The following is a 23,128-nucleotide window of genomic DNA, read 5'->3' as shown; positions in this document are numbered from 1 at the left end:
GTAAGGAGGGAGGCTGGCAACACAAGCTCTGTTCCTATGGGACACTGAGAAACCTTTACCAGCTGTCCAAGCAGGAAAATCCATTCTGGTTTTAGATCAGCGTGGCTTGGAGGTATCATCTTATGTGACAACATAAACAGGTGAACTTGTGAAGATTTCACCTGACGCTGCAGGAAGGTAGATGGGTGTTAAGAGCTGTAAGCTAAAAAACTGAATGAACAACACCTTGGTGATATTCACAAAAGCCCAGGCAAGTTCATTTTCTATATTCAGTGTTGGACAAACACATGGTCTACTGGCTAGCGCCTGGACTGGACTTGAAACTCTGGTTCTTTTCCAAGCCCTGCCGCAGTACAGTGGGACCTTGTTCAAAGTTACTAATTCCAATCGCCCTGGATTGCTTTAATAACCCAAATATAAATTCTTCGGGTGAAAAAACCTGCATTTTAGTATATGCTTAGTGTCCAGTTCAGTGGAATAAAGTGCTTCGGATGGCAATGTCCTACAAATAAGGGCTGCTCATGACATTTGTGTGACATCATTTTAGTTAAAGCAATATAGGGAGACTAAGGAGGTTTAGTAGTGACTTCTCAGAGGCTAATCTGCTGGACGGACTTCTGAAGAGGCCAGAATAAAGGGTGAAGAAACCTGCAGTTTTGCACGTATGGAATGACCAGCGCACCAAGCTGTCTCTCCTTCAGCAGTAGCAGCACCTCACGCAGCATAAGACGGTACCAGCCACAGTGCTGCCCTGCTAAATATACCCAGTGATGTTCTCCTCTCATCTTACAGCATCTGCTGTGTCGACCAGCATGCTGAGGCAATACCTGATTTAGGGAAAATGTCCTTAGCTGCATGTTGATAGTAGATTCGGCAGCCAAAAACAGGACCGCCATGTGTTCAAAGACAGAGGTAGTCATCCCTGGCTAGAAGCAGGATATTTGCTGTTTACCCCTCTGCACTGCTGCTGGCAGCAACAAACAATCAGCCTGCAGAGAAGGTACAGACTTATCTCCATGAACGTGGACTGAAAGTAGTTAGGCCAAACAAAGCTATAATTTTTGCAATCTATAACTGGAGTGGGGATGTAAAGAGGCTACACTGCTCACTGCTAAACCTGTCTGGAGCTGAAATGAAGCATGAGTCATTAAGTAGTTTCAGTAGGTGACATAATGAGTAACCTGTTTCCTTGGATACGTGAATGGACTTTCAGCAGGTAGGAGATGTTCTTCTTGTAAAAGGATGAGAAGGTTTGGCTCACACAGAGATGATTTCTTTTGAATGTTACAGCAGAAGATGGACAGCCTTTAGCTTGCTGGATCCAGAATTTAAAGCATGAAGATAGGTTTTCCCTCCTTGGGAAGAAATGAGTCTAATATACAAGTGAAAGCTATACTACAGCATCAATGCTACTGTCAGTAACAGCAGCAGTAACATTTTCACCAGATACAGAAGTAAATTTGAACTCACTTCTAAAGTAATTTGCAGATAACACAAAGACTGACAGAATAGCCAGAGATGGTGAAGCAGCTCAATCCAGATCCCTTGACAAACTAGACTTTAAAAAAACATGTTTTAATACCGGTCACATACAAAGTAACTGGTCTGCAGACCACTGAAGTACACACACAACTGGGGAAAGCTCCCATGGAAAGCTGTAACACAGAGGCTTAAAGATCACAGCGTGAAATAATTGCAGCAAAAAGGGCTTATGACAAACAGGCTAATGACAAGGACAAAAGCAAGTAAGAATAAGAAGGTGCAGCCTCTGTTATAGATTGCTGGCACTAATACTAGATTACACCGAACAAAAACAGGCATCATCTACCTTTTAAAAACAACACAGAAAAATATAAGGAGGAACAGAAATTATCTGAAGGATGGAGGATGTGTACTGCAGCTGGAGACCTATGGAGTTCCCTCTGTCAAACTTTTCTTAAAGAAAACTGAGAAATTACTTGAACTAAATACACCACAGGAAGACAATGCCAGGTGCTTAGATGACTCCTTGATCTAGGATAGACTAGCTCAGCAAGGAACAGTGACAGGAAGCTAAGGCTAAACATGTTCAACTTAGGTATAAGGAACATAGTGCATGAAACAGTTTTTTATGTAAAATACACAGGAACAGAAAACAGAGCACAGGACTCCTCCAAGCCCTACAGTACAAACATCTGGTCTGTGATGTTGGTCCACTACATTGCCACCGAGATCTCTCAGTACGGCTAAATCAGCCTCCGGTTTAGCAGAAGGGTACTGTGAAAGCAGGTGGGGTGGAGAGCAGCTTTGCACCATACACCCTACAGTCTGATGCCGGAGCCTTTCTAATGAGGGAGACATCACACTGGAACATAACCAGCATGGCAAAGAACTGGACTATCTCCCTACCTCTCAATCCCCATAAGTTTTCTAGGTGTTTCACTAATATTCAGTGTATTAGTATGTTTAGTGCAGATCTTATTTATGAGGTAACACTTGCAAGTCTGGACATCTCTGCATATGGACACAACAGATGATTGCGGTATCTAAGACCACTAAAGGTGACAAAATACAGAAGCTATTCAATTAGTTGTGTCCATGGTAAGGTGGCAGCTCAGGGTTTGCAGGGTTGGCATCTTGGAGTTAAAGTGTCTGAATTCTGCAGAAATCCTTTTGGAAGTGCTTGAGTCTTTTTTTGGAGCTAGACTTTTTTTTTTTCTCTATGAATCTATGAATAATAAACACATTCTCAGGTACATTATACAATACTTTGTATCTAGCATTAAGACCTAGTGATGCTTTCTGCATTACAAGCAGGAATGCTTTCTGTACCTATTATTTCAGACTGCAATTTACACTTTTTATAATTTACTTTTATTTTTGAGATTCTGAACTGGTTCTTAACCTTTAAAGACAATCAACAAGAGGTTCCCTATTCCTGACTGATCGCTCATAAAGCAATACAACCTTGAATAAAACTTCACTGAGAAAGAGGATTACAGCCGCCATCAAGCTGGCTCGAAAGCTCACTATTTGGTAAAGAATCTGATTCTGCCAGGAAGAATTAGGCATGCACTGAGAAGACCTAACAGATTAAGCCACCTCATCGGAGGACTTAATCAGAGGACTGCTTAGTTCTTGCACAGTGATTGGTGTAGGTAAGAGTTAGCTATTGCATAGAAGCTCACGCAGCCAAGTGATTTAAGAGATGAAGAGATTTAAGAGATGAAGAGATTTAAGAGATGAAGAGAATCCAAGTGATATCTGGAGATGAACTACAGGCAAGACCCGTTCCAAGTTTGAGAACCAACTTACACAGAGCTGTTTCTTATTGCTACACAATCTTTCCATTACTCTGTCAAAGGCAATCTTTTTATTAGGCTGCATTTATTTTTTTTCTGAGGGAAAGAAAGGTCAACTGATTTAAACCATGAATAATTCATGTTTCTCAAAGGAAAAAGGTGCCAAATAGATATTTCTAACTTACCTCTCCGATTAACAGGATCCTTAGCTACATATGCAACATAGTCAGTTGTATCCTGTCAAAAAATTAAGATATCTACAATGAATGCAAAAATCTTTGCACTGATCATAGCAAAAGATCACAGTCCAGAGTGTGCCTATTCCTATGGGTAGCGCCTCAAATGACATGTTCTGCTCTACAGTTATACACTACTTAAACCCCATAAAAACGTTTATGGGTTTTGGTACTGATCCCACCACTTTGCTTTCTCCAGAGTGTGATCTATGCAAGCAGAACCTAAAAATGTCTTCCAAGGCCTTTGAAAATCAATTAAACAAATTTAGTAGGATTTGGATCAGGACTCATTTAGAAAGGAGTGGAATTACAAGTACTCATCTTCAAGCTACCCAGAGATTTTTTTGTTCAGAACATGAATAATCAACTGGTTCTGTGGCAGAAAGAGTGGGAGTGACAGCCCTGCTCCCCAGAAATACTGAGCGGTGGCGTTTATTCATGTGTGACAAGCAGGTGTGTTTACTTTGCTGACTACAATGCCATATGGCACAGAGGTGCTCAGCCACTGCTTGGCTGTGACAAGCAGTCTCCCAGGATGCTCTCCCCCAGCCCTCGGGCTGCTTCCAGCCATCCCCATTGCCACAAGCCAGGTGCATTTTCTGGCAAGAGCAGGCTGACATCTTTGGGGATTTTTTGCCTGCTGTCCTGCCACCCTCCCACTCCTATGCACAAGCGGTGCAGACTTTTATCATTGTGCAGATGAAACAGAAAGGTCAGTGCTTCTGGGAAACACGAGGCCTGCTGGCACATCTAGAAAATGCCATATATCCTTGCTGTGATCAGGAAGTCCTGGTTAGATCTGCTATTTCCTGACAAGCTGGCTAGTCAGGTATAGCTAAACCTAACTGAGGTATATACAGGATACAGTAGAACTGGCTGCATAAATCTACCCAAAGCCTTTTTAGGGGACTGATCAAGACCATCGACAATTATGTCGAGATCTAATGTCATAACAAACATCAACCTTCAGTGAAAAGGTAGACTACTTTAGCTTATCTTTATCTAGTGCAAGCACACACCACCACCTCCCACCAAAACAACTCACTGTGCTGCACATATACACATTTTCCTTCCTAAGGAGAGGGCAAGGGAAATGATGAAGCACATTCATGGCTCTGGTGACAGATGTGTAGCCATATCACTTAATGCACTATTGGAAGGCACTCAGAAACAGCAGTAATGAGGTCGTTTTGTAAAAAAAGCAGAGCAGAGAAGAATAGCCCTAGCATTTTGTCCAGTAATTTCTTAAGCACCCAGTGACATAGTGTCTGGGCAATGACTTGAGTGGAAGTAATGATGCATATCAACAAGTAAGCAGACAAGAAAACTGCTGATGTCTATAGTAGCAAATAAAACCAGAGACAAGATAAAGGCCTGAGAATTGTCCCACAGTTGTCCATACTGTTGAATTGCTGCTGATCTCCCTTGCCTGGCTCTGCAGGTTTGCCATGCCATGCCCTAAAGCTCTCCGAGGTCTGGCACGTTAATCCCAAGAGATCACTGTGAGGCAAGACAGTGAATGTGTGGACGCAAATTGCACTGTCTTGTTTAATTTTGGGGATAGAAAACAGGCCACAGATCATTTTATTTACTAGTGCAGACATACCTAATGGATACATTTACGCCTGGGTAAATCGTAGACCTATCTCATAGCTAGTGTGGATGTGAGAGACTGGAACCACCTACTCTTTATTTCATCTAAAGCTCTCAGATTCAGGCTGTCTATGACAAACAATTAAGGACTTAAGGTGGGCACATTTCACAATGGCTAAACTGGAAGACTCCCATCAAAAGGCTACATAGGGCTGGGCTGATGCAGCGAAGTGGTCCCTGACATTCAAGGACTGAAGACAAGTGTGAATGACCTATAATTTTCGCCTCAAAGAAACAGCATTGCGGTGTTAAAATTTGGTAGCAGGGCTGAAACTGAAAAACTACTGCCTTCAGGGACCTCTGAGAGACCTGCCTTAATAGACGTTATGAGATCCACCTCTCTGAAATTTCAGCAGGCATCTCCAAAAATAGATGTCTTGGCCTGGAAACAGCCACCTGAAATGACCAGGGAAGAAAAAATGTTTAGTGTATCATAAGGAGGGGCTGAAGAGAGCTAAAGCAGATCCAGAACACAGTCTTGGAAGTGAACAAAGAATTATTCGGAAATGGTGTGTAAAAGGATTTGGTGGAGACATTTTTAAACTCCCATGTACTGACACAGCCAGAAACTGTCTGACTCATTGCAAAGGGGAATATTGCAAGAATATATATGGTACTGAAACTGTTCTCCAAGACTGTGGAACACTTCTCCAGTGGATATATTTTGAATGATGAAGGTAATTAATGCTTAGGGAGAGGGAGGAAAGTTGCAAAGCTAATTGCTGGCACAAATGTGTGGCAGATATCCAGAGCAGAAAAGTGGATGGGGTGAGAAGTGGAGGCAGTCTTGCTTCTGAATAAACCAAACTTCAAAATTCAGAGTAAGGGAAGTATTTCTTGAAGAAACATGGGCACAGATCTGGGTTCCTATATCAGTATGGCTTTTCTCCATCTATTTTAAATCTCATATGAAGAGATGAGCTTATGGACTGGAGCCCAACTGCATTTGGGGGATACAGTTTGGTGGTGGCAGTCCTCCAAGTGGAAATCATTAAGGGCTGATGAAAGTTATGTCTGGATGACCCTCAGATGGCTTAATAAAGCTGTGACTTAAATCACGTCCTTGCATCTTGTGTTCTTCCATGCGCATGCAGGACAAAGGAATCACCGGCTTTATGAACAAGCTTTTGATTTAAAGTTGTGCCAGATACTAGTCCACAGAGACAAGCCTGTAGAGCGTCAGTAGATACTCATACATACCCTCTCCACCCCCAGAATGAGATCACCATGCAGTGGTCTTATTGGGAACACAACTTTACAATTTCACTGACTCTTGCAAGCTCCCTTACACCATGCAATTTGATTTCTCTGGTAGCTCACTGACTCAGTAGCATGATTTTTCTCTCTCTAAAACATTTGGAAAAGCTTGTTTACTCCAAATCCAATCTCTACTGCTGCTCCTCTTCTCTTTCCTGGTAAATCCCTCTATCAGTGGGCAGTGTGCAATGGTGTTTCCAGGACTTAGCATCTGGGATGGCAGATGGGGAGCAAAGAATCTTCTTACGGAGGCAGGAAACTGTGCTAATCACTCCTCTGCCCACTTCAGGAATTGTTCATTTACAGCATCCATTGCAATCTGTTGTATTTCAAAGCTTCTGCTGATCCATTTTTTGTTCCCCAAATTATTATGACATGGTGTCCTTTTCCCTTCTGGAACTGAACTGAGCTCAGCAGAGCTATACAAAGACTGGAGCTGCCCTTATGTTTTCTGAGGATTGGGAAATGAACAGAGAAAGTGCCAAGGATCTTCAACTTAACAAGAGTTGAAATGAGAGACTTAACTCACAAAGCAGGCTAGAAATTGCCTTACCTGTAGTACATGACTGATAAATGACAGATAATGATGGAGGAAAAGGCAGACTCATTCAACTAATCTAGGTTTAAAAGCTTTCAAACCTCTAAGGTAAGAGGTTAGCAATGTCCCTGTTTTATAATTCTCCCATTGCTTCCTGGGTGACAAATACTTTTAAAGCACATTTCATACATCTTCGGATGGACTGTTTATAAAAACAGAGAAAAGTGCAACAAGAAGGAGTCTGCCCTTTGATCTAACTGAACCAAATATGCATGTGTATCTGAAAGCTTTGCAAAACTGGAAAGAAGTATCCGGCTTTTCCTGAAAGGCTGTCTTCAAGCTGCATGAGTGTAGTGAACATACCTGAAGGCAGTATTTAGCACAGTCTTGTCAATGTACACTTAAAGATGAGGAAAAAAAAAACTAAATGCATGCCTTGCTATAAATATAACTGCAACATAGTCTATTACTGTAAAAAGTATAACATGAAACTCAGGACAAAAATTCACGATACCCGTATGACTATACTACATTACTCTGAAAAGCAGAGCCCTGCTTATCAGTTATTATATGAATGCCCACAGTCCTTCGATAATTTTTGTTTCAGTCATTCAAATAGAAGGATTTATGACTGCTTGTCAGTCATTTCCCTCAAAAAGAGTTTGATGGCAACAATCAAGAATGATTTATGAAACAAGAAACAGGAGCTATTGTGGTTATATTTTTCTTTCAGTAAGCTATGCAATAAATTTTGTCACACAGTCCTCATAAAGCAATATCTATGTGGGGGAAAGCTTTAAAGAAATGCTTACCGGATCACCTCCAGATGCAAAGGAAATAGATTGCATATGGTGATTTGCTATGATCTGTACGGGTCAGAAAGAACAAGCGTGAGTCAGTAGGTTTTCTTACAGTTTACCCTTTTGATTTCTGTTTTGGTTTGCACGGGGGTGAAAATCCAAAACCAAGATCAAAACGACCTCTGCATTTCACCTACAAGGAGTGCAAAGAGTAGCATGATAACATAAACAAACTTAAGGATGAACGTATCTATTCTGGTGTTCTTTAAAACCTAGGAGGACATGGCAAAATTGCTATATGTGCTCAGAACTCCAGTAAATCATATAGATCTGTCAAACAGTATCTTTGGAGAAATTTTAATCTGCTAAAGCTCACTTTCTTTATTACAGATAGTGATGAATGGCGCAAAGGGTCCTATTCATCACAATACTTTTCTGCTGATGCCACTCTGGTGAAATCAATGAAATCATGCCTATCCACACACCAGCTAAGGGTCCTAACATTGCTTCCAATGCCTACTGTGTCATTTTATGTTTCAAACACCACCATGTTTGCAACATGCAAACAGAATTTTGAATCTAGCTGCAATGTAGCATTGCGGACAAAATCTCAGGCATACCCCAGGCCATTTGAAATTCATTTTGCTTATGTACAATTTGAACTAATACGATATTTCTCTCATGAGAGACAACTTGTCACGGACCTCTAATACAAGAAGAACAACTATGCTCCATTGCTATTCTGAGATTTAACTTATAAAGTCTTTTAATAATGAAATAATGTAACAACCAAGAAAGAAAAGGTCATTTGAAACAAAATTTCACTTGATGATTTGAGTCCGTGCCAAGGAATTTGTCTGGTATAGGACAGGCACCTTATTTTGTGCCTCAGAGCATGTGATAATAGTCATTTGGATCTTAACTGGTTACTTTTGAGAGGGTACAACATACTTTAGAAAAACATTTTGGAAAAAAGTTATGCTAAAAAGATATTCTGTGGGCTTTCTTGCCATCCTGCAGCTTAAAGACCCGAACTGGCAACTATCTTCCCTGGGAGGAAAAAAGCCTGACATGAGTTTCTCTGGATCTTGCTGCTTCACCACATCAGAGAGAGTTGACAACTATCTGTAGTGCTTCTTGCAAGTAAAGAGTGCTTCATTTTCAATACTCCTGTTTGTCCCACAGCAGCTTCTGAAGATGTGGTTAATTTTTAAATGTTCAGTGGTGAACCACCGTTCCCCTACTCAGCAGTGAGGGTATCCTTCTCTTGTGATCCTAACAATAAACTAGTGAAGATTTGTTACACATGTAATATTGTCACTATCTTGAATTGTGCAAATAACCTGATATTTTAGTTCAGCATTATAAAAACCAAAAATTATTTCAGATTGCCTCACAACCTATTTTTCCAAGTTTTATGAATACTGAAAAGTGCTTGAAACCATCAGTTCAAGTCAGACTTTTTTTTTTTTTTAATTCCACAGCTAAACAGTTTAGTTTAGTTTGAGGCAGGGGTATTTCCACCCCAACCCCCACCTCCCAGATATGAAAATACTGAAACAAGGCATAGCGAGTTACCAGTGCCTTGTGTTGCTTAAAATAAAATGACTCACTAATATCAGTACACAGTTTAGAAACATTACAGTCTTCCCAGATCTGCATTTTAAACAAATAAACAAAACAAACCAACTTCCACTCATCCCTGCCTAACATGTTCACAAAACTGTTGTGCAGGGATACGTGCAATTGCTTTCCTGCTACCCCAAGGGCCAAAACCACTGTCTTGTCTTTTCTTTGCTTCCAGCTCCTCTAGGAAAAAGAGGCTATTACAGCCATCATCCTGGGTGGGGCCCCAAAAGCAAAGCTGCTGGGCCATGCTTATTTTGAAATCAAACACTTGGCACAAAAAAGAAACAAGGGAGACCACAGCCAGACTGAGGATCTCTGAGAAACCGGACATTTCCCAGGCCTGCAGCACCCAGACCAAGTCCATCTCAAAAAGAATGATGTGAGAGAAAGATAAAGTTTGGTCAACCCAGAAAAAAGGCAAAATATCTGGGGGAGGATTCTTCCCTGGGATAAATCAGTTTAACTCCATTTCTACCCTGACGTCAGCTGAACACAAAGCAACTTTCAGGGTTTGGCACTTTTTTAGTAGATCTAAATAACAACAAGTTCCTATGCTTCTGACTGGGCGCAACTGTCGTTATGAAAAGCACTGCTGTGTATATTCCATAATAAGGCTCCAAACTACTGCAACCAGCCATAACTCAGCTCCCACAGTCTCAGTGCTCACTGCAGAAGATGATGATGTTTTCTACATAAGGATAAGAATGAAGATAAATCAATGAAAACATAATAATAAACAGAAAGCTTTTTAATAGACAATGTATGTATTCTTTCTTATTCTTTAATCCTTAGGCTCCTAAGGACAGCAGGATTTTTTTTTCTCTCTAGCTGTATCTGGGCAGAAAGTTGCATGCCCTAACGCAGTATGTGGCTCACAGCAAATAGCACAGCAGTGACTACGCATGCCTGTCTCCATTCTCTTTATATATACCCTGAGAAAGGATTTTTTCTCATCTCATACATCATTCACAATCCACTGCAGTGATTCCCCAAAGTCTGTCTGTACCTTCAGCACAATGAAGAAGAAATGGGCTGTTTGAAAAAGGCTGCCTTGTCTCTCTAAAATACTGACATTTCACTGCACTGCAAAATCCCTGAGGCTGTATTTTTAGCAGCGCCTCAGGAATAGATTGCCCTTTAAGGCTCTAAATGGGAAGAATGACAACAAAATTGGGGATGCGCATTCAGTTCTTTAGTCACTTACTCCAAATGCATCCCTTTTAACACTCTGAAAGTTTGTAATTGTACCCAACAAAAACTCCCACAATCAGAAAATACCGTTTCATGTTGCAGGTCTTTTAAGAGCGAAACGGAGCTACCTGAAACATGGCAAGAAGAAAATAATTCATCAAAGCTGTGTTGAATACTGGAATAAACTACGACTCCTACTGTGCTTTGTATTGTTTTCATTCATTTTATTGACATTATTGAGGAATAATAATTTTTAGCAACTGAGTATTTTGGCAGACAGCAAATAATTGTGCAAGTAGGCTGTTCATCAAAAGCCTCCCAAATAAATATGGCAGTTACACTCACCTGTTTTGTATCAGGAGTCATTAAGTTTAAGCTGGTGGTGGAGATATTCAGCATTATGCTCATTCCTGCAAACTGAAGGTTGCTCTTTCCCAAGATGCTAGAAAGAACTTTGCTTGGTGGCTGTGAGGGGGGCGGGAAAAAAAAGGACATTTTTGTTCTCTGTTTATGTGGGATGACCTTCATTGTATGCAGGGTTAGCTGTAATCTTAAAGGTTTCTAAAACGTTGCTGACTTTTCCAAAATAATTTCATTGCAACAGCTGTTTTCCACTGGAGATAATTTCTCATTTCTACTACTACTACTACTACTACTACAACAACAACAAAAATCATCATCATCATCATCATCATCCACTCTTGACCTAACAAAATAAGGGGATTGTGAGATTGCAAAGTGTCATCTTCACCAAGGGACCGAGTGAGCAGGCTAAGATTAATGCCTTAAATCAGTATCTTAAAATGGTGTATTCTTATTCTGTAAAAACAATTCAGCTCCTGAAAAGAAATCTGGTTTTTGCTCTGCATCTACTGACTGCTCTACCTGTTTCCCACGTGGAAAATGGGACTACAGTGACACTGAAGGGATGCTCACAAAAAGGGATACATAGCATCATTATGCCTGTAGACTTCTTAGCAGTAGGTAAAAGCCCAGACATAGGCTAAAACTAAAACCTCTGTATGCTGGGGTACAGCACGCAGCTAAAGATTACTTATAACTCAGAGAATAAGTACAAAGTGTGGGAATGTAATAAAAGGGATGTAATAATATTGATAACTTTTGCAGGCCTTTCACTGTATCTTAGGAGGTTTTGTAGCAATACAAGTTATGCTGCCAAAGCAAAATTTACAAACTTCTCACCTTTGACAGCTACAGGGAACCACACAGCTGCATGAGAACAGCAGCCTCATTCAGGTAACCACAGCCTGTACAAAATAAGGCTCCCCAGCAACAGCAGACCAAGTTCTTTCACTTGCTGTACTTGCACTGGTGAATATTTATGCTGGTCATTAAGATGTAAAAGCAAAGCTATGACTGGAGGCAGTGTTCTTCTGCCACTGTATTTGCATTTGTCCTAAGCTGCCTGCAAGCTTGGAAAGTTTTGTCCCTAGCAGGATGCTTCTTTACTCCTGAAAGCTTACATATATTCATTTTTAGCTTCTTTTCCTTCTGTTTCATTGATTAAAGATACATTATCTACATACTGTTCGTATGTAACATTTGCACTGCGCTACTTCAACTTTGTCATGATACAGACCTAGTATTTCATTAACTTCTCTTTAAAACAAGCCCTTGTGAGTATTCATGTTTCTCTTCTTTCCTTAAACCCTCATGATTCCTAGCTCATGCCTAAGGATCACATGGCCACAGTGTGGGTAAAGTGTGAAAACTTGGTCTCAAGAAGCACATGTCACCTTAACCAAATTGATAAGCCACCTGTGGCAAAAACATGATGAAAGTACAGACTGGCAGAAGAAATTTGTCTTTAACAAATATCTGAAATTCTATTGCTGAGCAAATTTTCTTCTCAGCCGTTAGACTTACTTAAAAAACATTATTTCTTTTCAATAACTGATAAACAACATTGCTTGTAAAACCTGTAATACAGCAAGGTGTCTCACAAGGCACTTGGGACTTTGTTTAACATCCTTTTCCAATTATATTTTGTGTTATTTTGCTTTTCAAGGAAAAAGATATTTTCCTCTTTACTTTCAGGTTTGAAAACAAAAGACAGCTAACCAATCTCAATGCCAATGAGATAAGTCTGGGGGGGAGGTGAGGAACAACAACCTTAATTTCTGAGACAATTTCCAATTACACTGTGACATGTTTTGTCACATATGCCTATTTTACCAGGGGAAGATTCTCCAGTGCAAACAAGTGGCATTTCATCCCATTCCTTTCTGCTGAGATTCTGCCTAGATGGTGGAGAAGCTAAGGAAGCAGGCAGACCTTTTCTTTTACCTGCCCTTTCTCTTCCTGTGCCCAGCAACACACATAAGGGCTATAATTTATTGCTTTCTGTGCTCCTTCCCTTAGAATTAGGATTAAATCCCAGCTTTGCTAGCAGTCCCCAAGAAGAGCCAGGAGTGCAGGAGCCAAGCTGAGGATTCCTCCATGCCTTGCCTGCAGATCCTAACTCCTACCACACAAATAAGAATAAAAGCATGGTAATAACCATGTCAGGCCAATGCCCACTGGACCTGCTGCCAGTGCTGGCCATTAAGCACCAGCTACAGGTGTTTATGTAAAGAGCACAGGGACCAGAGGATCACCTGGTATGCCCTCTCCATTTCCAGAAATCAGTGATTTCCAAATTCATTGTCACCAGTAGAGCTATGCTCCAAGAACAGATCTAAGCCCCTTCAAAACTATGTATATTTTTGGCCTCTGCAATAGCTTCCAGCACCTATTTCCACAATTTACTCATGCATTTTATGAAAAGGCATCCCTTTTTGTTTGTTTAAGCCTTCCACTTGCAATCTACAAAAGAAAGAAAAGAAAGAACATAAAGAACATACGGAACATAAAGGCAAGGTACAATCTTTTTCCTAGATGTACTCATACTTCTAGATGTCTATAAAAGCTGATCCTGACCAAAAGGGCAAGACGCAACATACAGTGGGTGAAAGCAGCCAATACTTTAAATGATTAATGATCTGCAATTCTCAAAGCTGCTTTAAAGTCACCTACCTGCTGTGCCTCATCTCCTCTGTGTTGAACTAAGAAAATACAGTCAACTGCACTACAAGAAAAGAAAAATACCTTTCGTTTCTTGAAGGCTCCTTTGGCACCAGGCACAGCTTCACAAACACGACTGATTGCTTCCCTGAAGAGACAGAAAAAAGCCTTATGGCAAATGAATGTGTGGGTTTCTTCATTATACTTGAAAAAGCACTGGGAGAGCAATGCTTCAGACTGTATTTCTGTTCACAAGTGAGGATAGTTAGTTGGTCAGTTAGCCCTCTTCTCAAGGCTAAAACAGGTGCCATTCAAATTTAGACGACTTCAGTGTGAAAGAGAAGACAGTAAATAGTCAACGTTAGTGTAAAGAAGAGCATCTTCAGAATAACAAAGATTAAAAATGTTTTATTGCACTATTAAGAAGACCTTTTCTCACCTTAAATTAGAATATTTGTCTTAATACCTTCCTCCAGGTCTTATTTTTGTACCTCATTAAGCCAAGAGGAATCTGATCGTAAGATGTGTCTTTAATCAACATTGCTTTACACCTTTTTTTAAACCTTTCTTGTAATGTGAGGGGTAGTAACTATCATTTTTCTCACTACTATACTATGCACTTTTCCAGTCAGAACAAATCCACCTGGCTTCCGATAATATCAGTACCTTAAAATATTCCTGGTAACATGCATGTTGTATACAATACAGGTGATGAATGAAATTTTAATTTGTATTTGTTGAATATGACCTGAATAATTTATCTGTGGCCTGTACTTACATTGCAAGCAAAATCATTGCCATTAACATTTTGCTACGATTTCCTAATATTACTTTATTCTTCCCATCGCACTCAGGTTGAATGAAAGGAACCATGTTGAAAATGGATTTGAATTCATACTCTCTCATAGGAGAGTAACTACAAAAACTCTTGAAGTCATACTGCTACAAAAAAATCTTACAGATCCTCTCAGTATTTAACAACTTATTATCTGAATAGTCAATCTGGTTAGTATGTAGAATTTTCTCCCATGCACACAGGGACCTTCCTGTGACCATTAGTTACAATGCTGTGATAGACCTGTCCCGTTGATACTGTAAGACAGGACAGTTGCACAGGGATGAGTAAAGCTGACTCCAAGCCTTGTTTAATGGTTTTAAATATGGATTGAGGCTAACAGCACATTATATTGAGACCTAAAAGCATGTGCATAACACATATTTTATGCAAAAGAAGAAATACAGAATGGGAGACAATGAACTAAATGAGCTAAAGAACAGTCAAAATAATCAAAACCTTGAAACATCACCTTGATAAAAACATAAATTATTTAATTTTATGCTATGTGCAGGATGATATTTCAACCATGCATTAGGCGAATGCACAGGATCAACAACTGAGTCAGGAAAGAATGTCATATACATATCAGTATTCAATATATAATGGCTCAGCAAGTGTCACAGAAATATCTGGTTGCAATCAGTAATCACTACATAGCTGTGCCTTGGGTGCTTTCACCTAGGACCCCATCCAAAGTACAAATCACCTGAAAGAGTCGCGTGAATTTATTAGTTTTTGAGGGTGGGTGGTTCTAGGGGTGGAATAGGCCTTGCAGCAGGTTTAAACTCCTGTCATTCTGAAGAAATGTGAGGTTTATAGAAAGAAATAGTAAAACAGCTTTCAGGCACACAATCCTTTCTTTAGGTCTAGAGGAGATCTTGTTTGTTCCACAGCTTGTCTTTTGCTTTTTCTGACTATATGTACTAATCTAATAAAATTGCCCCTCACTACAAACCCTGCCTTGCATATGCCTTCAGACCATCACAGCTACAAACACACTCCATTTCATAGCTCAGCACTTGTATTTTGTTCCCACATTTACCACAGTGCTTCTTTGACTCCAAACAAGTGTTTTAGAGTAGCTACTAACTTTTCTTAGAGAGCAAGTAAAAATCTCTTGGCTTAAAAGAGCAGCCCTGATGCATTTTAGAAATGTAGCACAGCAAGCACTACACACACCGATCATCATGATACTCAGACATAGGTTACTCCTGAAAATGTAATCAGGAAAAAGAAATTTTCTTCTCCACCAAAAATGCTTTTCTTTGAATCAGGTAAAGCAAACAGACATTATGTTATACAGAGGCATTCCCTCAGCCTTGCTACTGAGTTAAAACTTGTGGTTTCCCATCTTTTTCTTGCTCTGAATCAAATCCTTTGGAAGCAATGGATGTGAAGTCTAAGTCCTGTGGTTGACCCCAACCCACTGCTGTCTTTCAGAGCCATGCCTCTTGCTTCCCAGGCATTTTGGCTGCAAGTCGCTGACACAGAGGCATCATCCTTTTTGTTTCCTCCAGTGGTCTGGTTAGCACATTGAGATCCCTCATACATTTTGCCTCTCACAAAAAGCATTTTTCTTTCAGAGATATGAACTGTGCTTCAAGGATAAATTTGCCTGTAACTTCCTTTCTCTTCCTAATTGTCTCCACCGTCTCTCTCTAGCAGCAACATGGAGCAGGTAGGAAGAAATGGGAATTTTCAGGCCACCGCACCTGACAGAAAATGTTTACAAGCTTGTTATTTTTCTGGTGCATGGCTGGGATTTGTAGTGGTTTTTGCTACTACCTCCTCTGCCTGCCAGCTCCTGATAATCAGACATAAAGCATGTTACTCAATAGACCGATCTAACTCAAGGACCTCGTTGATCAAAACTGCCACTTGAGTGTAGGAGAGGAAATACACCCGCTGAAGAGGCTGAAGCCCAGGGCTGAGGTTGACAAGGCAGCCTTGGCTACTGTTGGTACTCCCTGCCTCAGCAGAGCAGGGAAAGCACTAAGCAGCTAAAAAGTGAGGATATACATCCCCTCACTCAGTAACAAAGCACTATACATTTTCCAACCACCTGTCTTCCTTTCGGTAAAATATCTTGGTTTTACCAAACTCGGCGTTCCCAAAGTCTGCAGGAAGACTGGAAGCAGGAGAAAGGACCTGAGAAAAATGACATCTTGTTGAAATACACATCAGATGAGGCAGGATGTCTGAAGTTGAATTTGACAATTCTTTTAACCTCAGTTTTTGAAATGCTGTGAATACTAAAGGTACTCAGGCAACCGCAGCATTTAAGTTAACAATGCTTTTGGTGAAAATGCTGGGAACTTCAGAAAAGTTGTCCACAGAGGAAATCTGCTGAGGCAAGGTCGAGCAGCCTCGCAGCAACTCTGTGTACGTGTACCAAAAGACAGTACTTTTCCCACCTGGGACTTAAGGAGTCTTTAAAGAAGTATCTTATGACAACAGGAAGAAAAAGGCTGGCTGAATATCTGCCCCTGCACTGATACGCACTTTTTCCAGGGGAAGGTTCCTGGATCTCTCTGTTAGGAATGTTCTAGATCCTTTTTGGGGGGTCTTTATACAGATAGCCTGGTGATGTGGAAAAGACATCCTGAAGACGTCTTTCTACCTTGCATTGCCAGGCAGCACAGGGCAGACAGAAGCTCTTTTTTTTTTTTTTTTTTCAGCAAACCAAATTTGTAAATGACTCTACAGCACAAACACCTGAGCCACAAATGAAGCCCAGAAACAGATATTGCTGCTAGGCTGAGAGTGCTGTTACCTGACTTGTGCATGCAAACGCTTATCTAAGGAAGGCAAAAGCAGAAGTTCTGGACTATCTCCATGGCTAAACAGTTGCAGAGAGTTTGGAAAAGTTGGATGTGACTACATTTGCTTTCTTTCCAATAAGGAAGTTATTCAACACAGACACACATTACACCTTTCTAAGCCACATGCTGTTTCATTAGCTAGGCTTAGATAAATACCAGTGTAGAGTTATCTTGATCTCTTGTAAAATTAGCTACTGCGCTGTCTGCAGTAGGGACCACATGCTGAGTTCCAAATCTGTCCAAGAGTATTTTTTGCTTTGCAGATGGTCATACTGTGGAGTCATTTTCTTGGCACAAAACTTGTTGTGTATTTTGAACATAATTTCAGCACGCAAATGTATCCAGTGAAAAATTACCAAATGCATTTTCCAAGGCTGACCTATTCTGCTTTAAAGTGACTTGACATCTCTCTGAGACAGAAAAAAGGACATTTTACATTGCCATTTTGTTCCATTAAAAAGGCTAATGCCCTGATATTTTTCATAGCTTTAGTCATATTTTACTCTGTTATATAAAGTAGCCCACTCAGGAAGCTCAAATCTGTTCCTCTACGAAACACCATCACATGAAAAAAACCTCCCTTCTTGTGGTTTCAATGATTGTTTTTTGGCTGTGATGCTAGGTTTTGTTGTTGCTGTTTTTAATTAATACAGTTTAATTGATTAAAAAACAATTCTGGAACTCATATTTCAGGGAAATGACAAGCACATACAAACTGCAAAGATTTTCTCAACATATCTGGAAAAAATATAGCCATCTCAAATATTGAGACAAGAAACTGTACCTAGTTTTTAGTTTGAAGTGTTTTGTACGACAAGACATAAAACCTACCAATATCCTCATGTTAATATCTTCTAGTATCCTATAGTTCCCAAGTTTATCTTTGTCACCTCCAAAGCATAGGGCTTCATCAGTTGAAAAAACAGACGTCAGAAGATGGACTATTTAAAAGAAAGCATGACATGTCTAGGAGAATTGTACAGAGGGCTCTCAGTTATTTCTTAATAGCATTGTATTCCTGACAATTATTTTAATAATTTAAAAATAGTTACCAAGTGTTGTACCAGTATTTGCTGAGGAGAAACAGAGTCTATACCAAATACAAAAATAACTTGCTTCTGAAAAAGAAAAAAATGGAGACCAAAAATACATTTTAGAAAATCATTTAATAATTGAAATATTATTTGTTCATTTGCAAAACAGGCAGGATGAGAGCGTGCTGTCTGAAGTAGCACAGGGGACAGTCACAAGCTCTGAAGACTAAAGCAGTATATTTCTGTTTACAGAACTTTAAATGCCAACCGGCAAATTGACCATGTCTGGAAGATGTAAGGCTGGAGAAGCAGCTAAGAAAAACAGAACAGAGAGTATGGAGAGAAAGGGGAGGCTAACTGTGTGGCGTGGATGCGCCTACTGCCACGAATTCAGAGTACCGCACAGGGAGTACCCCTGTGGGGGAGCCCCCCTGAAAGCGGCGCAGAGACCAAGTGATGCCATTTGTCACATCAGCCTGACCAAAGCGAAGCCTATCCTGACCGCACAAGTGATGGAAAGCCTGGAAGAAAAGGTTTGTGGAATAAGGCGACATCGGCAGACGTGGCACTCAAGCTGTTGTCACTCGTAGAGCAAGGAGATGACGCCGCCTCCTTTTCTTCCCCTCAGCTCCTCGGTTTGTTTCTTGAAACAGATTTTTTTCACATGTAGAAAATCTACAAGCAGAAAATGAAAGGAAGCTGGCCGACTTCATTTTTGGTTTATTGAATAAACTTTATACAGTAACAGGGTAGGCTTTGGCAACTGTAAGACATAGAGTACCACATGCTATTAGGTATGCAGCACGCAATCTATCCAATGGCTGTTATTCTTAAGCTCCTGCATCTTCAGTGTGAGACATCAATCTGCTAACAGAAGTCAATGCACTTGAGAGGACTCTTTTGCTTTTACTGCTGAAGAAACCTTTTATCTATTGGTATGCTCAATGACAGCTCTGTTCTCAGTATTTATAGACGATCTAACTTTAAGGAATATTTGAGGCAATTTCAGTACAATCTGTACCTTCTTTTATAACATGCCAGTAAGTTTCAGAAACTCTGTTTCGTTCATCAGTAACAAAGAAATCTACCTGATCTTGGTTACTTCTTCTAATACAGTAGTTCAGAACAATGGCCTTATTTTTAGAAATATAGAGTGAAACTGTTTATCCAGTGGCATACCTTATTGAGATATATCTCTTCACTCTGCATGCACACACGGTCAGCTTTGTGCTTAGCAAAACTGGAGCAAACACATCCACTTCTTCCTTATAGCTACAGCAAATGTATGCCACAAACAGGCAATGCCAGAGAGGCATAAAACTGCTCGTCCACTGCTGAGAGCACAGTCATATATATCTGCAATTAACTTATTTAGACTCTGACAATCTTGGTCCAAAATCTGGGGTACTTTTCAAAGAGGAAGCCTCTTAAAATATTGGTTGCAACTTTTATGAACATGAACTGCAGGTATACAACACCTTGATGTTGAAAGCATGGCTACGAAAGCCTTCCTTCTGCACAACCGTCCCTCTGCCGAGAACAAGGTCAATGATAGCAAAAGGCTGAAGAAAAATGTACTTGGACATTTAGATCTGTTACGTAGCTCCAATCCTTTAATTTCTTTTGTGACTTTCAGGCTTTTTTCTACTCAGCCTGGTCTCTAGCTCTTTATTCTAGTAGTGGTCAGGGTGATGGAGAAAGTGAAACTAAAATGGTCTTCTGTTGCTAGATCAGGATCATAGTAACCTCCAAACTGGACCCAGCCTCAGGTCACTTACTATAGTATCTTCTCTCTCAAAAAGTAGCCCATAGCAAGTATTTCAAAGAAAGCCACAGGAAACCTTACAAAAGTAAAATGAAAAAATTTAGTCTAATGAATATTTCTCTCTAACCCCTAATTGACTTCATGTCCAAAGCAGGACTTTGGAGATAGATATATTCCAAAACCTCAGTTTTATTAGAGGGTTAAAGTTCTAACACTGCCCTCTTGAATAACCACATAAGATATACGACATTTTATAAATATACAAGCTGTATTTGCCAAAAAGGACCTTCCAGTGGTGATGAACTGTCTGGTGCAACTGGACATGTCATATGAAAGACACCCAAAATTCCTTATGCCTTTGTTTCTCTGTGTAATCAAGCTGCTAGCTGCTATTAGCAGAACTTGAGAGTGCCTCTGTTTCCAAGGTGCTAGGCATTTGTTAACTTTGCATTGCAATTTGCATTTAAAACTTGTTAAGACCACTCTGCCTCAGTCCTTCTGCTTCTGCAGAATGAGGTAGAGTCATCAGCCGTCTGAAAACTGAGGGTACAGCTATACCCATAACTGCTTCCCTGACCATTTAGCATTCAATTCTCCACCTTTGCCATCCCCTGAGAGGCTCTTTGCTTTCTCACAAAGGCAAGTGGAATGGGTGAGGCGCAATTAATTACTCTCACTCAGGCTTTGCATTACCATACATTAGAAAAATTAATCCGAATACTAGCTAACATTTTCCCCACTAATACTACATCAAAACCAAAAGATTTCAATGTTAAGCATACAAAACCTTATTTATTCTAACTAATTTCTGTGCTAATGACAGCTAAACTAGCAAAATATAAATTATTCTCTGACACTACCAGGCACTCTCGCTGTCATTGCCCCACTTAGAGGTGTGCTGTATGAATTATAAGGATGTCCCCATCCACTTTTGGGAATCCTGCTTCCTGGTGAGGCAGGTGAGCAGTAGTCAGCACCCTGTGCTTCCCAGAGCTTTCCCCTGAAGTAACCGTGCACAAGCAAAGAGGATTCTCCTTCACAATCCTTCCTGCATACAGCTGTGTATCCAGACTGCAGTGAGGGTATGCCTGTTCTGCCGTTCCCTAAGCACCATCCCCTAAGGACTACCCCACATCCAGAGTCCCTGTAGCAGAAAGCAGGGGTGAACCACACTCACCTTCCGAGAAAGAGAGCATGTTAAGGAGGAGATTGAATACAGAATTCACTGCAGACAACACGTTACCTATCCACCTTCAAAAATCACAGGGTAAACATTCTTCCTTTTCAATGTCTTCCATCCTTTTTTCAGTGATGTTTGCTACCAGTGAATTTCTGCAAAGAATACAAATATGGTTGAAAGAAACACTACATCAAGAGAACATTGTTCATATTGTTTAGCATTGGACTCAAACCCAGCTCTAAAATCTGGATTTCCGTCATCTCCCCTCCAGAAGCTTGGGATATCGGCATAAATAGGTTTGGTTTTCATGATTAATAAAGTTCAGGCCCCAAATCTGGAGTGGAATCGCTTTCAAATTGTTTAGCCCAACAGATTAATGGAGAGGACTGGGATCAGAGTTTGGATTCGGGTCCACTGCTGATACAAAGTATTTCCGTCCTCTGATCTACTTGCTATTAACACAACATGCAGTGTAACGTTTTACTGAGCATGGGGAGGTGTGACTTTCTGAAGCCGCATGCAGTAGACTGATTGCATTCAATTTGATACCAATGAACATGCAGCCTTGTAGTCCAGACACTGCTGTATGACAGTGCATGCATCATTACTTTAACTTAATCCAGTGCATAACCACACTCATGCATACAACACAGTAGTGAGGACTCATTACACTATAACAGTTTTAACAATAAGCATACAAACATATTATATGAACTGCAAACACTGCACATGTTGCAAAAGAATTTTACCTGATTTTTTTTTTTTTTTATAAACAGCCTGAGGGCACAAAGGGCCTGGCCACACAAGCTTAAGAGTGGCCCCTTTTTGTGACGATGATGGTAGGTTTCAGATGAACTTAGGACCACTCGCCACCTGCAGTTAGCTCAGTAGTAGCTCTTGCCTGCTAGTCCTCCTGTTCCTCTGCTATGTTGAAAATTATATGCTTCTGTTCATCTTGCTGCCCAAGAAAGTCATCTTGACTTTACATGTGTTACAAGAATTATCACTGAATAATTAATGATGCTGGCTTTTATTTATCATTATGCTGACCCTTGGCTTGCGCATCCATTTATTTGCTCAAGAATTCACATGACATTACATTCATTACACAAAAGAATAAATACAATACAACTGATTAAACCTACTCTAGTTCTCCTATTTCTCCCGTAGTGAAAGAATCTTGAGACTTCATATGCGTAATGATAATGGGAAAAATCTGTTATAAGTTGTACATAGCTGTTCATTTTTCCTCAAATCAGATCCAAAATTAGGATAACAATACCTTTTGTCAGGCACCAGCAAGGTTGTTAAGAGCTGATAGAGTATGACAAGTGAAAGTGCTTGCTCACTGCTTTAACATAAAGATAAATGTATTACTGCAAGTTTTAACATTTTATGAAAAAGCAAAACAAAAACAAGTCACAGGCCAGGTACAACAGCGTTAGATGGCACAGGTTGATTTTTCACATGACTGTGGCAAGGAAGGAAAGACCACTGGCCAAACTCTTTACAGTCAGATTTCAATCCAGTTCGTAGAGTTGAAGTCACAGTTCATTTGTCAGACTGGTGCATGCATATACACTGATGTATATGCTTTCCTAATTATTAATTGTAACAGCTGGGATTTTCAAAGCCATTCAGAACAACCTTCTCCCATTAACTTCTTATTCAAAACAGGTGTCTAATTCACTTGATAACTGGAAATCTTAGCCCACTTTTTAAGTAATTTCTAAATGTTCACCCAACAATTTCAGTGCCCTTCACAAGCACTAATTCATTTAATCACACAACTGTATATGACTGGGGCTAAAGTTTCTCCAAAATAACACCCAATATTTGCAGCAGAGCCAGAGACTACACTTCTCACCCTCCCATGACTG

The 23,128-nt window shown here is 40.2% G+C and overlaps 1 protein-coding gene across 1 annotated transcript in view; it reads right to left on the bottom strand.

The window, feature by feature from the left end:
• Positions 1-23,128, bottom strand: part of SHC3 (SHC adaptor protein 3) — a 63,931-nt gene that overhangs the window by 16,160 nt on the left and 24,643 nt on the right. The window contains exons 3-6 of the mRNA XM_075079945.1: positions 13,694-13,757; positions 10,931-11,050; positions 7,778-7,831; positions 3,467-3,518 (exon numbers count right to left, since the gene is read on the bottom strand). Of these exons, the coding sequence (XP_074936046.1) occupies positions 3,467-3,518; positions 7,778-7,831; positions 10,931-11,050; positions 13,694-13,757 (290 nt within the window). The remainder of the gene's footprint in view (positions 1-3,466; positions 3,519-7,777; positions 7,832-10,930; positions 11,051-13,693; positions 13,758-23,128) is intronic.

This window comes from Phalacrocorax aristotelis, chromosome Z, assembly GCF_949628215.1.
Source record: "Phalacrocorax aristotelis chromosome Z, bGulAri2.1, whole genome shotgun sequence".
Lineage (NCBI taxonomy): Eukaryota > Metazoa > Chordata > Aves > Suliformes > Phalacrocoracidae > Phalacrocorax > Phalacrocorax aristotelis.
This window is presented reverse-complemented; position numbering and strand designations above follow the sequence as displayed.